The 15,373-nt window shown below is 39.9% G+C and overlaps 1 protein-coding gene across 3 annotated transcripts; it reads right to left on the bottom strand.

The window, feature by feature from the left end:
- Positions 1-421: 421 nt before the first annotated feature.
- LOC132266874 (uncharacterized) lies at positions 422-15,141 on the bottom strand. 3 transcript variants are annotated; one of them, XM_059767881.1, is made up of 8 exons: positions 15,010-15,141; positions 9,492-14,793; positions 9,141-9,388; positions 8,924-9,059; positions 3,120-3,321; positions 2,677-3,009; positions 1,865-2,565; positions 422-1,567 (listed from the first exon to the last, which is right to left on the bottom strand). In XM_059767881.1, exons 2-8 carry the CDS (start codon positions 14,637-14,639, stop codon positions 911-913), a joined length of 7,425 nt encoding a protein of 2,474 aa, XP_059623864.1. In that variant the 5' UTR covers positions 14,640-14,793; positions 15,010-15,141; the 3' UTR covers positions 422-910. The 3 variants fall into 3 exon arrangements, with proteins under 3 accessions (XP_059623864.1, XP_059623865.1, XP_059623863.1); XM_059767882.1 differs by having other exon boundaries at positions 9,492-10,036; positions 10,112-15,141; XM_059767880.1 differs by having other exon boundaries at positions 9,492-15,141.
- Positions 15,142-15,373: the final 232 nt, after the last annotated feature.

Raw genomic sequence — 15,373 nt, forward strand, 5'->3', positions numbered from 1 at the left:
AGATCAAGTCATTAGGAAAAGCCCCCTAATGTAAGCAAGTTCAGTTTCAAAGCTGCATATTCCGCCATGGAGAATGAACGAATGACGGTATTTTAGGCTGAATTTGAATCAAGGGAGGATGGTTTCAGAGGAGGAATGGCCTACGAGGGTCATGTCCGAGGAAACACCTATGAGTCGAGGAATCCTATCCAACGGGAACCATTAGGCAACGAATAATCAAGTCACAAGATTGATTTTTCACCATTTTCAACATGTTTGATAAGAGACTTAGCATGGGGTCTTTGGTATTTGAAATTTGATAACTTCTGTTGAAATCTGTCTCATGCCTTTACAAGATGTACCTGTACTATTTGTGTATATATATATAAAGAGCAATAACCAACGTCATTGGTTGCTCATTTACAAAGTGTAACAGCCAATGGAAAAGATAACAAAGATTTCCAATTGCAAAATGTGTGAGAGAGAGAGAGAGAGACGGATTAAGAGAGACAAGGTTTAATGAGATTAGTTATTGGCCCATACTTGTCATTCCGAACAAGAAACATTATATGTTGATCTCTACTTTTTTCAATACATCAAACCCCCAAGTAAAAAAGGACAAGTCAAAAAAATCTATGAATCACACCATTGTTACACTGATTCAATTTCACCAAGTATACAGCAGACAATCTCTAGAAAATTCACCCCATCCTTCCTTGCTTGACCTTGCCAAAGCAACTCAAAATTGCTAGAAACTGATCAATCCACTAGTTTCGATCTATAAGCTAGCAAAGCTATAAATATTGATCAACGAGTACAAACCTCAAAACTCAATAGTCCCTGCAGTGCTTGGATGCTGCAAAAATCACCACAATATTCTGAATGAATGCTTTAGATCACTTCGGATATCCAAAAGACACGTTCTGTTAATTCATCCAACCGTTGAAGCTCCACTCGTGGGCTGTTTGGCCACATATACTTGCTTCATCTTTGAAGCGGGGAAATTCTTATCTGAACCAAGGGACTGGTTTCGTCCATGGAACCCTAACCTGCGCTGGGACCATTCACCTGCTAAATTATTCTTTTGAGACCCACCTCCTCTATGATAATTATAGCCTGCATACTGACTGTACTGCTGGCTGGCTGGATTCTTTTGCTGGGAAGACTGAGTCCTGAAATCATTTGTGCAATGGCCTTTACCGTTGTTGCTACTGCAATTCTGATCAGCACCAGTCTTGCCAACATCTGCTTTGGTGCTTCCAGAGGAGGAGCCCTTATTGATAGCACTGTGTGTTGAGGAGCCAGCAGCATCGGAGCTCAGTGATTCTAACCCAAGTTCATCAGGAAATTGGGTGACAGTTGCATCTGTTGCCACAGGGAAACTCTGGTTGCTGTCGGATGGGGTTGAAGTTCGAGAATCCGAGAACCTGTTAGTAGTCAACAATTGGTCCATATGATGTCCATGACTGAAATGAGAAGGCAATACCCCTTCTGCTTGTTGATGTGACGTCAGTGACACAGGAATAGAGTGAAGTGGTGATGCGGGAACATGGGACCAGCGGCCTTGGGCTGACATGTCAGGTGCGGACTGGGCAACAGTTCAATTTAATTGTTAGTTATGTCAGATAATAAACTATGTTCCCAACTAATATAAAAGAATGGCAATATAAGCAATCATGAGACTTTATGAAAGTCACTGGTCAACGTCGCATTGCAGGCATTCATTTGGATGGAACATGGTAGTTAAGAATCTGGTCTACTTGCACAAAAAAATAAAATAAAATATATATAAAAACAATATACTCAGGTGATAAAACAGAAGTGCAATCATTATTTTGGTAGCAGATTTAGCTTCTAGTTCAAGCACATGGATCAAATCATTTACCTGGAACGGAGACATGTCGAACATGGCCAAAGGAGATGCCATAGGCAGAAGCGACGACCCAGGGGTAAGATGTGGGACAGAAGCAGGCATGTTGGAAGTATCCCGCTGTGCAGAGACCATATCCACACTATGCACGTCCCCTTCACAAATACCCATGGCAGATGATGTGACGTTGTGCTTCCAGTCGGGTGGTTTCCCAGATGGGATATAAGTTGTACCCACAAAACTCAAACCAACTTGGCCAAATTGTCCTACTGGTGCAAAATGATTATAGACCACCATGTGCGGGGGGCCTTGAACTCCTGGAATACCTCCAGGTGGACTGATGAAAGGACCTGTAAATCCTGCTGGAGGACCATAGAATGAGTCCACACCAGATTGGCCTTGTTGCCAGGTCCCAAGATGCCCTGAAAGCGATGCAGTACTCTCTTGGGACTGTGATTGGGTGCCTGCAGATTCATCACGTGGACTGAAAGCAAAAATAGGACCCCCCAACATGGGATTCATATCAAAGATGGGATAGTGGGAAGGTGGACCGCCAGGAAAATGAGAAAGCATCCGGCTTAAAGAATTCGGTGGACTTGGTAAAGGTGGCCACAAGGAGATTGGCGAAGTCTCAACAGAGAGATCTGCGGGAAGAGCTACACTGAGAGAGTCTTCAGCCCTCGATTGACTTGGTAATAGCTGATCACAAGCCACACCTGAAAAAGATTGGAAAAAAGAAAAGGCTCTAATATTATACAAACAAGATAAAGCAATACGCAAGAAGCAGCTGCAAAGTTCACTGCCTATGGTTGCAGAAATTTGTTTACCGCCACTTGTGATCCCAACAATATCTGCACCTCCACAGCTTTTGGTATCTGAAACAGAAACAGAGCTTTCATTCCCAACACTCTCATCACAACTGATGGCAGCAGCAGCAACAGCTGAAGCAGCTGCTTCAGCTTCAGCTTCAGCCTCACGATCTCCTATGTGAACACAAGATTCATTGGAATGCTTGTCTTTTTCAAAAAACAGAGTACAATCATTCTCAGCTGCAGACAAATCGCGAGAGATTTGGATGTCTGACCGACCAGAACCTGGAGGTCCAATACCATGTGAAACACGGCTACTAGGAAGTAGTACTGTTGGGGAAGTAACAGCACCTGAATGGAAAAGGAAAATTCCATCAGAAGTAAGGCAACTGCAACTTTGGAAAATAGAATTCCATAAGAAAAAATACAACTTGGGAAAGTAGTCAAGTACATATGCTCACCAAACTGAATTTTCTCCCCAGCAAGAAGGGAATCAATTGGACTTGCTGTGGAAGGAAATGATTTATCTTTCATCAAGATGGACGACGATGGCATGATGGGTTCACTGACTGAGCAAGTATGATCTCCGACGGAAGCAACATGTGCATCGAACCGTACAGGCTTCATAGCCTCGTCGAGTTGGGTCTGTGTTAAGGCCATAACCTACCAAATATAAGTAAATTAGTTCAAGTCTTCAAGACTCTAAGCAGATTCACTAAGCCAATAATGGCAGGACTATTAGAGTGGAACGCCCAATGGCAAGATCTGTCACATCCCAAGCCCCATAATCCAAAAATAAAATGTTTAACCAAGTATTTGAGGTGTGATTATAAGATATTAAATTAACAACCTCAAAAGAAATCCTATTACTCTAGCGATCTTCCAAAAAATAATTCAAAAGTTGCTACAAATTATTCATGCCATAGATGTCCTCATTTAGAATATCAGACATTTAAAAATGTTACAATAGGAATCTCTCTAACATATTACACAATTTTTTTAGTTCTAAGGCTTTAAATTATAGAATTAACTAATACACACCAACAAAACAATTTGCAGTTGTTCTCGTCATACCAACTAATGTCTATATTATGAATTTTCACTGCCATAACCTGAAGGTGTGATAATGGTGAACTTGATGGCCCAATACGAAAATGTACTCCAAATATATTTATATATAGAGTATAGACCCATTTCATGTGGAAACCGAATAATCAATATACAATATCTCACATGAACACTTGAATTATTTATTTATATTATTTGTTATTTGATGTGTCCCGAATTTTGTCTCAGTTCGGGTCGCAACCCTCTTGTGGATCTTGGGGTATATAAGGGCATTTAGGGTTTGGAGGGGGATAATGAGGGAACACTGAAAACCGCAAGAGAGAGAGAGAGAGAGAGAGAGAGAGAGAGCTAGGGTTCGGGTGCTGAAACTTGTAATCTCCTGTTTTTTGCACGGTGAAATCCTTCGCCGGATCTTCTCTATGGACGTAGACTTTGCCGAAACATGTAAATCTGTGTTCTTTGTGTGTGGCGTGTTTACTTTTCTGTTTTTTTTCTTGATTTGTTCTTGGTTTGCAGCGTTTGTAGTAACAGTTATTTATATATTATTCTTTTATAGCTTTATTCAAGTATGGATAAAAGGATAAACTCATATCAGTAGATAAATAGTCAATATTATTCTTATAGCTCATCTTCTCAATGAAGGTTCCAATAGATGTTTACTGTTCATTTGAGACTTTAATGACAAGCTGAGGGTTAGAAGAGAACCTAGGAGTATTTATATTGTTTTTCATATTCGACTTGAATTCAGTCCAAATTATTGTTCAAGGTTTCTGATGTTGGAGATTACTATCCAAAATATTTATTATTATCAAACAATTCATAGAGAATATATATAAAATAAAATAAAAAAATTAAAAAGAAGAAGAAGATATCATTTTTCTACCGGTTATCACATCCTTTATCCAACCAACAGAGAATTGTCATACCATAAAGTATGCTTCAATTGTTCCACTCTGCTTATAATATTTTAAACTTTCAAATTCACAACATCCCAACCTGTTTCAACCAATTACAACTCCTTTGACAGAATTTAACCCCACAACATTTAGTACCCAAAACAAACACAGCCAAGCTGCGCCATGTCCCCTCAAATACTGCACATATTCAAACAAGAATATCAAATTTTAATAAATTTATTACGATACCCAGTTCTCATCCATTTTCTCAGTAAACCCACAACCTACTTATAATATACCTTTTCCAAATGCTTTAATACCTTACCTCTTGTAAATATCCTGTCACTTCCATGGTCACTCTGATACCACTGTGTCATATCTCAAATAACAGAATCTAAAAAATCCAACACCTACCCAATCCAACAATCGAGGTGTGATAATAAGATATTAACAACCTCAAAAAAATCCCACCACTCTAATGATCATAAAAAAAATAATTAAAAATAAATAAAAAGTTGCTGAAACATTTTCCCATACCATAGACGTTTAGCATAATGTCCAATAAAAATGTTATGATAGGAAACCTATACAATAAATTACATAAATTTTCAAGTTTTACGACTTAAATTATACAATTCATTATTACATGACCAGTATTATAGACTTGGACAATTTGCACTTGTTAGCTATATCTGCTAATGTTCACTAATCTCAATTTCTCTACCGCCCCCATAACTTGAAGATATGAAGACATGATAAGGGTGAACTTGACAACCTAATAGGAAAATTAACCCCAAATATAATAATATATAAACTCATTTCATTCGAGAACATACATAAGAAAGGGAACTAAGGCCCCTTTTGTCAGCTCCATGTAAGGCTCTCAAACTCGTGCTTTCAGTAGGCTCTAGGCTCCAAAACCCACACCTTTTTTTAACTCATTCAGAAACATATTCATGCGCTCTGTAGTCAATATCATATTAATCATACTTGATGAATCATATTGTTTAATCCTACACAATGATATGGTGCAATTCATGAGCTTATGGTTGATTATAGTTGCATAATTGCATCTAGTGTTTGATTCTAAATATTTATAATAATAAGGGTAAATTACCTGACCTCCCCTGAGGTCTGGGCTTATTACCCTCAGATGAAAGTTCTGAAAAAATCACTATGACGCACCCTGTCAGAGCAATGTTCGGTGTAATTTTACCATATTACCCACACTGTTATTATATTTATTTTTGACTCTTATTGATGATGTAAGCATAAAAATTGAATTTACCGTATCACCCTTTAACAATTTGAGTTCTACCTCAACACCACCACCGCCAAACCCAACCCCACCACCAAATTCTCTTTTCTCTCCACAGCCCCGCCACCCGCGCACACACTCTTTTTTCACATATATATATATATATACACACACACATATATATATATATATATATCATTGTAGCCCCTTGTATTATTGGTTGACCCAAGGGATCTCTTGGCACATAAGCATTCCCAAAAGTAATCATCCTCGGACATCACTCATCACTGCTTGGTGCTTATATACCAGCATACATGCAGCGATGGTAGTGCCTTCAAGTAGCGAGAATACATCCTACAAACCTTATGAATACCCTCCTCAAAGTTCGCCACCTCAAGCCCTAGTTTCATCACCTCCGGTCACTCTCCCTCTCTGAGATCAATTTGGAGAGTTGACCCAAAATCTTCTTTTTTATTCCCTACAAAGAGAATGATTTTCATCAATTCACTATAATTCAATGCGAGGGAATTTGATTTTTGTCAGAAGAATTGGGTTCGGGTTTGAAAAGGAGTTGGATCAGGAACCGCTGAGAGAGAGCAGTGATGGTGGTTTTGGAGGAGAAAGGCGGTGCAGGAGAGAGGTGATGGTGGCAGTGGAGCTGGTGGTGTCGGTTGCCTACTGCCCAGTTCTTCTTCCGTCATATATATATATATATATATATATGTATGTATGTATGATATGTATGTATTTATAACATTTTGGCTAATATGTATATTAGAAATATATTAGTAAAAATGAAATAAATTTATTATTTTTGTGATATAATATAGGGTTAAATTTGTAATCTCACAATAATTAGTAGGAATAAAAAAAAGTAATTATGTTTAGTGAAGGGTATTTTTGGTATTTAAAAGAATTTATCTCAGACTATAGGGTTGACTGTGATTTCACCATACCTCAAGGGAGGTTGACTTAATTTTTATAAAACTTCCATTTGAAGGTAATAAGCCCAAACCTCGTGGGAGGACAGGGTAATTTACCCTTTTAATAATATCTATTTAAAACCTACGTGATTATAGGTTTTTATGCACATTTATAGTACTTTTCTATTAAGTCAATACATATGCATATGGAAAGGATCTATGCACATTGATTTACCTGATCCTATTTATTAATAGGTCAAATCATTCTTTAATTTTTTATTAGTTTTGTGTTGTATATTCTAAATTGTTTCAAACGTACATTAATTGAACCAATTTCTTATGCAAATTGAAATGAGATATTTACATTTATTTAGCTAATCCACTAAATAGGTATCTCAAAATTTTCTTCAATACAATCTCAACTAGTTTGGGTTGCTATTTACTAGTGTTTTGGACTATGTAAGAATTGAAAATTTATGACTCGGAGTTGGTGTATTTCTAATTTGTAATGTACTTGGATTCATGTATCGTACATGTGCTAAGGACTTTTAGATGCTTGATTTTAAAGACACTTTTGATTCAGAGCCATGATTAAGTAAAATGTTCTATTGTGGTTATTGATTTATTAATTTCCATTGAGACATTGGTGATTAACTCACGCTGGGCGTGATAAATTTGGAATCAGAGCACAGGTAGTAGATTCCTTGGAGTTTAGGTGTATTAGAGTTTTGATATGAAGCATATTCGAGCTTTAAGGTCTTAATTTTGGTAAAGATCAGTTTTGCTTCAAAATCACAACGCTGAGAACTAAAAGGAGTAGGTCAGATGAATAAATTTAGAGATGAGCTGATTATGGAATGCACATGGAATTTTAGAAATAGCACAAATCTTTATTGAAAAAGCCTATCAATATAGATTTGCAAAATATAAGTATTTGGAGAGTCTGAAGGCCAGCTACCTTGAGAAACACTGTGGTGGAATGCTGGGAGTTTAATTAGGTCATAGGTGGAAAAAAAAATTCTTTTGTTCAAAGATTTCGATATGCAATAGAGTTGGTGAAATGGTGAGGACATAATAATGTAAAAAGGAAAAAAAGAAAACAATAGTCAAGGATACACCTAATGATGGATGAAAATGATTTTTAGCTTCAAGACTGAGTTATTGTATTAGATGAATTAGAAATGATAAAACACACACACACACTCTTTTAATCAAATCAACATTAAACCAGGTCATGGTGTGTCCAAAGTAGAATCAACTTAGAACAACTCGCATATTCTATTGCCTGTTACTTTTTCCGAACTATTACTGCACATATGTTTAAAAAGTATTAACTAAAAAAGTTATATCTACTCCCGGCTGTATCTACCACGGGCCTCCTACCATGTGTGTGTGGTTTTCTTTGCCATTCGCAATAAAAGTTGATTGTGCATTTATTTACCATTCAGAAAGAGACCCTGTCACTGGCAGAAGTTAAAATTGTATCAGATTTGAGGAAATGTGTTTGGCTGCAAAGCAATAATATTCTTGAAATTGGAATATGCACTTTAATAATAGGGCTTGATAGGTTCTCCTGATGACAACACACATTGAAATTGCATAGAAGGATACACTGAATGAACTCCCTCTCAAATCAACAAACTAACTCGCAAAGAGAAGGAAAGAGTCATTCTTTCTCCATACTATTCACAAAATCAAAGCAAATGGAATAATGCAACCTATAATTCACAAAAACTCATGGCCCCAAAATAAAGCTAATTAAACACACAATAAGTTAAGTATCTGAAGTTAGACCAATCACATTCCTCACCCCCCCCAACAACCAACACCAACCCCAAAGGCCACCCCCCCCCCCAAAATCACATTCCTATTCCTACTTTCTTTTTCATTTGCTTATCTCTCTTTAGCAAAACCTTATGAATATGAAGTAATTAAACAATAATATCACATTTTCACGAAACCTATAAAAAATTAAATAAGATGCAGAAAATGTGGAGCCAACTCAAGACATCCATAAACACCAGCATTGAACTGCAACATGAATGATAGCACCACTACAAGTACCATAAAATAATAGACTCAAATTTCACTATTAAGAAATGGACAACAGTTCTGCACACCTGTTGATTAATCCGTTCATTACCCCAAGACGTTTGAAAGTTACCCAGAACCTTATTCTTGGTCTCAAATATTAGGCCTGGCCCAAAACTTTTTCCACTATTAGAGATGGAGGAAATAGAACCTGATGGAAGAGACCTGTCAAAAAATACATACAATTATTGATATTTCTAAATGTATACATTTCTGGAAATATTCTTTATAATAAAGAGCATATACTTGATGGCATTTGACTTTCTATCAGTCTGTGTATCAGTGCTCCCTGCAGGAGTGCCGATTGCAGACAATGGTTGGGAAACCATAGAGTTGAATCCAGTGGACACTTCCAGGTTTGCTAATCCTTGGTCAGAGACAACAAAATCAGAGTGAATGCTGTCTGGTGCTTCTCCAGTAAAAGATGCAGAAATTTTATTTGAGTGAATTGATACAGCAGTACTCTGTTTGGTAGATCGAGGTCTCCGCGGTGTCTGGCACAAAACAAAGACAACATATAAAACAGATACATGCACTTCACTGCAACAGAACACATTTAGGAAGACAGAAAGATGGAAATAGGATGTGTATTGAAACCTTTGTCACCCGAGATTTCTCCTTGATCTCTTTTTCTCTCTGTTCACGCCGATCATTTAGCACTTGCCTCTTTGACCTCACCTGAACAAAGTCATCTTCATCACTAAGGACTTCTATGCCAGGTTGCTTAAAAATGTGTACAACACCACTTTCCAATGGAGTATCAACATCTTCTTCAGGACAAATGTTCCTTTTAAGGTTTCCCTCTCCAGCCCGTGAGATGGTCTGATTCTCTGTTAATGCTTCTTTTCCAATTCCATTATTAGCCCTGCTTCCAGAGCTTATCTCCTGCAAAATCACTGCACCTGAGCTTGAACACTCTGAATCAACCATCTGCTTCAGTGGTTTACTGGATACCACATTTTTCTTCAATCCATTTCTAACAAAAAATCCAACACCCCTGCCATTAAGATTTGACTTATCATTCAGCCCCGAGTTGTCAGAAGAAATTGTGACTGATGACTGCCTCCTATCAACATTTTCCCGGACTCGAAATTCGGTTCGCTGGATAGTCCGACGAGGTCTCTTCTGAAATCCACTAGAACCTGTGCGGGAAGCCTCAGAAACTTGAAAAGATGATCTTGGGCCAGAATTTCTAGATGAATAGGTGAATGTTTTACCTTTGACACCAGATATTGGACCTTGAGCCCTTGACCTATTAGAATCCTTTCCTCTTGAAACAGACTGGGATGATACTTGTCCTGTCTGTGACTGACCTTCTGATCCTCTCTCATTGGATGACTGTTTGTAATTATTCACAACTGTTTGGCGGTCTCCTTTATCTTCAGTTATGAAACCTGGTTCAGACATAACCTTGTTTTCACCAGCTTGGGAAATCCCAGCCGGAGTCTTGCATATCATAGCAGTACTTTCTGCACTATCCCTTCCTGAAACTGAATTTGACCCTCTTGATGCATTGTCATGAGATAGATTCAATGTCGTCGAAACAAAAACATGCTGGTCACCCACTATAAGAGATTGCACATCATCTTTCGTCATATTATGATTAGGATTATTTTGATTGGGTTGAATAGGCAAAGGAATACCTGACTTCTGATTCAAATTATAATAGGCCTGGGCATTGGGCTGAACAAAAGACATCGATTGAGGAGCCATTGGCAAAATTCCCTGGGAGATGGGAGATGTATACCTGATCTGACCAAACTGGAAAAGTGAAGGCTGTGATGGGTGCATATGGGAAAGGGTTGAACCAACAGGGGGATGTAGGTGGAGAGGCAATTGTATGGAACCAATCTGTATGGAAGGAACGGGAGATGATACAAGAGAGGGGCCAGAAAACATCCCAAACTGAAGTTTAAAAGGTAAATCAACTTCACTTGGAGCAGCAGGTACAGTTGACATGACAGTCTGACTAGAAGAAGAATGTGAAGCCATGTTAACTGAAGATGGGAGTGCATGCTGAGCAGATAGACCAGAACTACTAGAACCACCAATTCTATCCGAGAGATCCGATGCCAATGAGGCATGAGGAGCACTATCAACAGTTTGAACAGGAGAATCCTGGATTCTCGTGGAAGAACCATCAATATTCACTTGAGGAGAATCATTCACAGGTTGAAGGCTTGTCCCATCACCAGCCATCCCATCCGCAGGAACCTGTTCTTCAATACCAACAGAAACATTTGGCACCCCAAATGTATTTCCTTCGTTCCTATAGTTGCTTTCAAACTCATCACTTGGTATTCCAACTTCATAACCCTCATCAAAGCCCAAGACCAAGTTGTCCATTATATTGGATGTACCTTCCTTCACTAGATGCATATCTTTGAATTCCTGGGTCAGGTCGGGATTCTCATAATCTCCTTCATGCACTTCATCTTCTTCTTGATAACCATCTCCATCGTCATCATATTCTTCTTGCTCCTGGAACTCTCCATTGTTCTCAATAGCCCATTCTTCATCATCACCAGCAGATATAGAACTTGATGCTATCATCAGAGTATCATTTCCAGATTTGGCATTCAAGACAACAGATTCATCCTTAGACAGATGAATCTCCTTTCCTTCTGCAGCAGTTGATCCAATATCATCCAAGTCATCATGGGAGAGAGGATTTGGAGAGTCAGGGGGGCTTGAAACAGAGAGTGAAGATTGTGAGTCACATCTTCTTGTGGTGTCCTTGTCCAGTTTCTGCTTCTCTGTTATTGTTGACTCTTGCCGGACATCAACAATTTCAAATGGTTTGATCGTTTCTGGATGACCACCATAGTACCCTGTCTGCATAGTAGATTCACTTCTTGCTTTATGATTGTCATGCATGTTATTACCAAGAAAAGTCGACGAACCAGGACGTTCATTGTCTCCTCTGAAGGAAGTTCTATGCATAGAAGCAAGTGATGGAGGGGGAAGGACACGAGGCTGCCTTGTGGAATACCGTGATCTCCCATAGGAATAAAGTTCATCTGCCTCTGAACTAGGATACAACCGTTCTGGATATGGAGGACGCACATTGCTGTGTGAACGACCCTGGCCCAATCCAACATCATTATATTTTTCAGCGAGATTCTCATGAAATTCTGAGTCATTCTCCATGTGTCTGCTGTTGTAAGGATCTCCACCTCCAGAAGCATTCCACCTGTGCCCTTTTAGATGACTGAAATCATCAATGCGAGGTTCTCGCATCCCTCCTTCAAAATATGCCCTAGAAGACATATAACCAGATCCTCCATAGAACTCTTTTCTAGGGAATACTATCCCACTAATAGATGCATCTTGCCTGGGGCTGATGTGAGCATTATCCTGATCTTGCATAAGGAAGGGCGAGCTGTTCCCAGTCTCAAATACATCTCTTCTACATGAATTAACATGTTTTCCTCTGTCCAGAAAGCCAGAAGAACCATCTCTGATAGGGTGAGACCTAGAACTCATCTCAAAGGGTCTGTCAGGACCCGATGAATTATAAGATGTAGAAATTATTATCCTCTCCACAGTTCTCTCAGTGTCTTCCCAGTTATCCACATCCACAGCCCCGGATATATCATTTTCCTTCAACAAGTCCGACACTTTCTCATCTGCAACAGAAGCAGAACTATCACCCTTCGCCTCTTCAGCCTGCCTCTTGGCAATCCTAGCCTCCAATTCTAAGAGCTTTTGCTTAGCTGCCTGCTTCCTTCTCTCTTCCTCCACGAAAAGTCTCTGTTTCTCCTCTTCTCTAGCTATCCTCTGCTCTTCAGCTTTTTGAATGGCTTCCAGTCGCCCTTGTTCTGCCCTCCAAACAGATTCTCGGGCTTCTTCTTCCAGTCTTCTTCGGCGTTCTTCCTCTTCCCTGATCAATTGTTGTCTCTCCTCTTCCTCTCTCCGAGCTTGTTCCAAAGCTTTTTCTTGTTCATCAATGATCCGCCGCCGCTCCTGCTCTTGCATCTTCTGAACTCTCTCAAGTTCAGCCTCAAAAGATTCCCTTTCAGGGTCATGTAGATCAGCCTGTTTCACCACATCCTTTTTCCTCTTAATAACCCCTAAAAGACCACCGGTAAAGGGAACCCCTTCATCATACCCAGTCCCTCCCAAGTCTTTTAAAAAAGGGTCCTCAGAATAAGGCCTTTCGTTTCTTGCAAATGCACGTTTCTCCTTGCCAAAATTTAACACTGGATTCATCGGAAGCCCTTTACCACCTGAAGAAAATGATGATCTGGACGCTGAGTTATTCTGGAAAGAACCACCCCTGAATCTGTTGGGTTGCTCGCTTCCATATCGGTTTCGTGTATTCCACTCAGCCCCTCGGCTGCTAAATGATTCCAACGTATGAGACGGTTGCTGTCTCCCTTCTTGTCCATAGCCCATATCCCTCCTGCCATGTGCAGAGTCTTGGTTTCCTGCGAGACCAGCATCCAAAACATTGCCGCCAAAAGGTTGTGGGACATATTTATTCTCCCCTCCTGTTTCTCTGTTAAGACCAGTTGGCCTTGCTCCAAGACCATTTTTGTCATTCATAACTTCTTGAGCACTAAAACCGTTTCCTGCAGAAGGCGAAGATTTCCATGAGTTACCTTCCCTGCTAGGCGTTCTTACATCTCTGCGATAAGGGTCCAGTTTGGGGACTTCACTGGAAGAAACCTTCCCAGTTTCATCATCACGTTGAGACCACCTATCAAATGGGTGAGGGGGTTTGTGCGGTAAAACACTGCTCTTGGGCAATTCAAATTCTCTATCCCAATAAGCTTCACTTTTTGAAAACCCATGTTCTCTGGTGCGGTCTGCAAATCCATGACCTGTATCACGCTCATCATCAGCCCAATCAGATCTTGGATTCAACCGAACCAATGGCAGTGGACCAGGGAAGTAGTCTCCCTGCTTCCGAGCTTGCTCTGTTATGTGTGAATTTCCAAACCCATGACCTTCACCAGCATTCTTGTTATAGCCATTTCTGACAGGATGATTCGAAGCCTGCCCTTGGGGGCGCATGTGAAAAATCGAACTCGATTGGGAACTATCCCTCTGCTCATTGTAAGATTCTTCGCCCACTACAAGCTTCTGGTTCTGGTGCAAACTATCCTTTTGCTTCTGCACAGGCCCAGATGTAGTAGGCAAGGCAGCCTGCAAAGAAGGAAAATCCTCACCCCTTAAAACCGCGGCTCTCTCTGCTGGCAACGGATAAGCTCGAGCTGATGCAGAAACCGGGATTCCAATCCCACCCAACTGAGCAGAAGGCGGCATATAAACACTGCTTCGTCTAGTTACAGTATCCACCGCTTGCAGACTCTGGTCAATGCCATCTTGAGCATCATTACCAGACCTTCCAAACGCATCACCACTCCCATCCTCTTGCAAAGTAATAGTACCTGGCTTTGTCCAGCCCATACCAGATGAAGTTGGCCGTGATCCACTTCCTGAAGCAGCACCACCTGCTGAACCACCTCCTGATCCTGATAAATCGTATTTCTCATGCTCTTTCCTCAAAGATGGCAAATTCAAGGGGGGTGGAACAGATAGCTTCGTCCCAACCTTCTGGGAACTGCGAGGCCGCGAAAGAACCACCATTCCACTGCCATGACTACTGGGCCGACCTCGGCTCGCAGCAGCCTGTCCATAAGAGCTACTATAAGGACGCTGATTATGAGAAGGTTGCCCATAGGACTTATTCAGATTTACAGACGCAAACTTCGACCCCACACCGCCAGGATTGGCCATTGCAGATTGGTCTGGCGGATGTGAAACCCCACCAACGCATCCAAAACCTAACCCTAATTTTCTCTCTCAACAACAAATCGATGTGTACGGATTCTTCCTAACACGTATAATGACCAATAAACAAAAACGAAAACCCTACAAACTCGCTTCAACCCTAGATCAATAGAAACAATAATAAAACATATAAATATAGCATGATGGGTCACAAAGCTCGGCTGAGACTGTAATGAGTGAAAAATCTAACAAATACAGAGACTAAAGATTTGATTTTTGGTGATTTAGTTTGAAACAGATAGATAGATAGAGAGAGAGGAAGGGAGAGAAAAATTATAAGATCAAGTAAAATGGCTTGTAGAGATGAGGAACTTACCTCCGGTGGCGTAGGATAAGAAACGGCCGTGTACAACGACCGGCGTGCAGATAGAGAGAGAGAGCCGTAGGTGAAGACGGAGAAAGAGAGTTTCTTTTCGCAGTGTGTTGGGATGAGTACAGGGGAAGAGAAGGAAAGGGCAAAAGAATAGAAGGAAAATTAAAAAATATAAATTAAAATTAAAAGGCAAATTTTTTTTTTTTTAACGTAATCAAATAATTAAAAGGCAAAAAGACAAAAATAATAATAATAATAATTAAAAGGCAAATGAATAGAGGGGAAATGATAACAATGGTTTGTTATGTAATTTACCCAATTGTTATTAAAATGGTTATAAGAATTTAGGACAAAGAAAGTTGAGGTT

This window comes from Cornus florida, unplaced genomic scaffold, assembly GCF_030987335.1.
Source record: "Cornus florida cultivar Cherokee Brave unplaced genomic scaffold, ASM3098733v1 CherokeeBrave_3.0.0_Hap2_Chr07, whole genome shotgun sequence".
NCBI classification, from domain to species: domain Eukaryota; kingdom Viridiplantae; phylum Streptophyta; class Magnoliopsida; order Cornales; family Cornaceae; genus Cornus; species Cornus florida.

What these genes read in the sequence shown, in the direction of transcription:
- LOC132266874 (XM_059767881.1), bottom strand. Translation starts at nt 14,639, where the DNA reads ATGGCCAATCCTGGCGGTGTGGGGTCGAAGTTTGCGTCTGTAAATCTG. An exon ending in AGAAATCTCGGGTGACAAAG is followed by an intron (nt 9,389 to 9,491) that starts GTTTCAATACAC and finishes GTTTTGTGCCAG; the next exon opens with ACACCGCGGAGACCTCGATC. An exon ending in TGTTGGGATCACAAGTGGCG is followed by an intron (nt 2,566 to 2,676) that starts GTAAACAAATTT and finishes AATCTTTTTCAG; the next exon opens with GTGTGGCTTGTGATCAGCTA.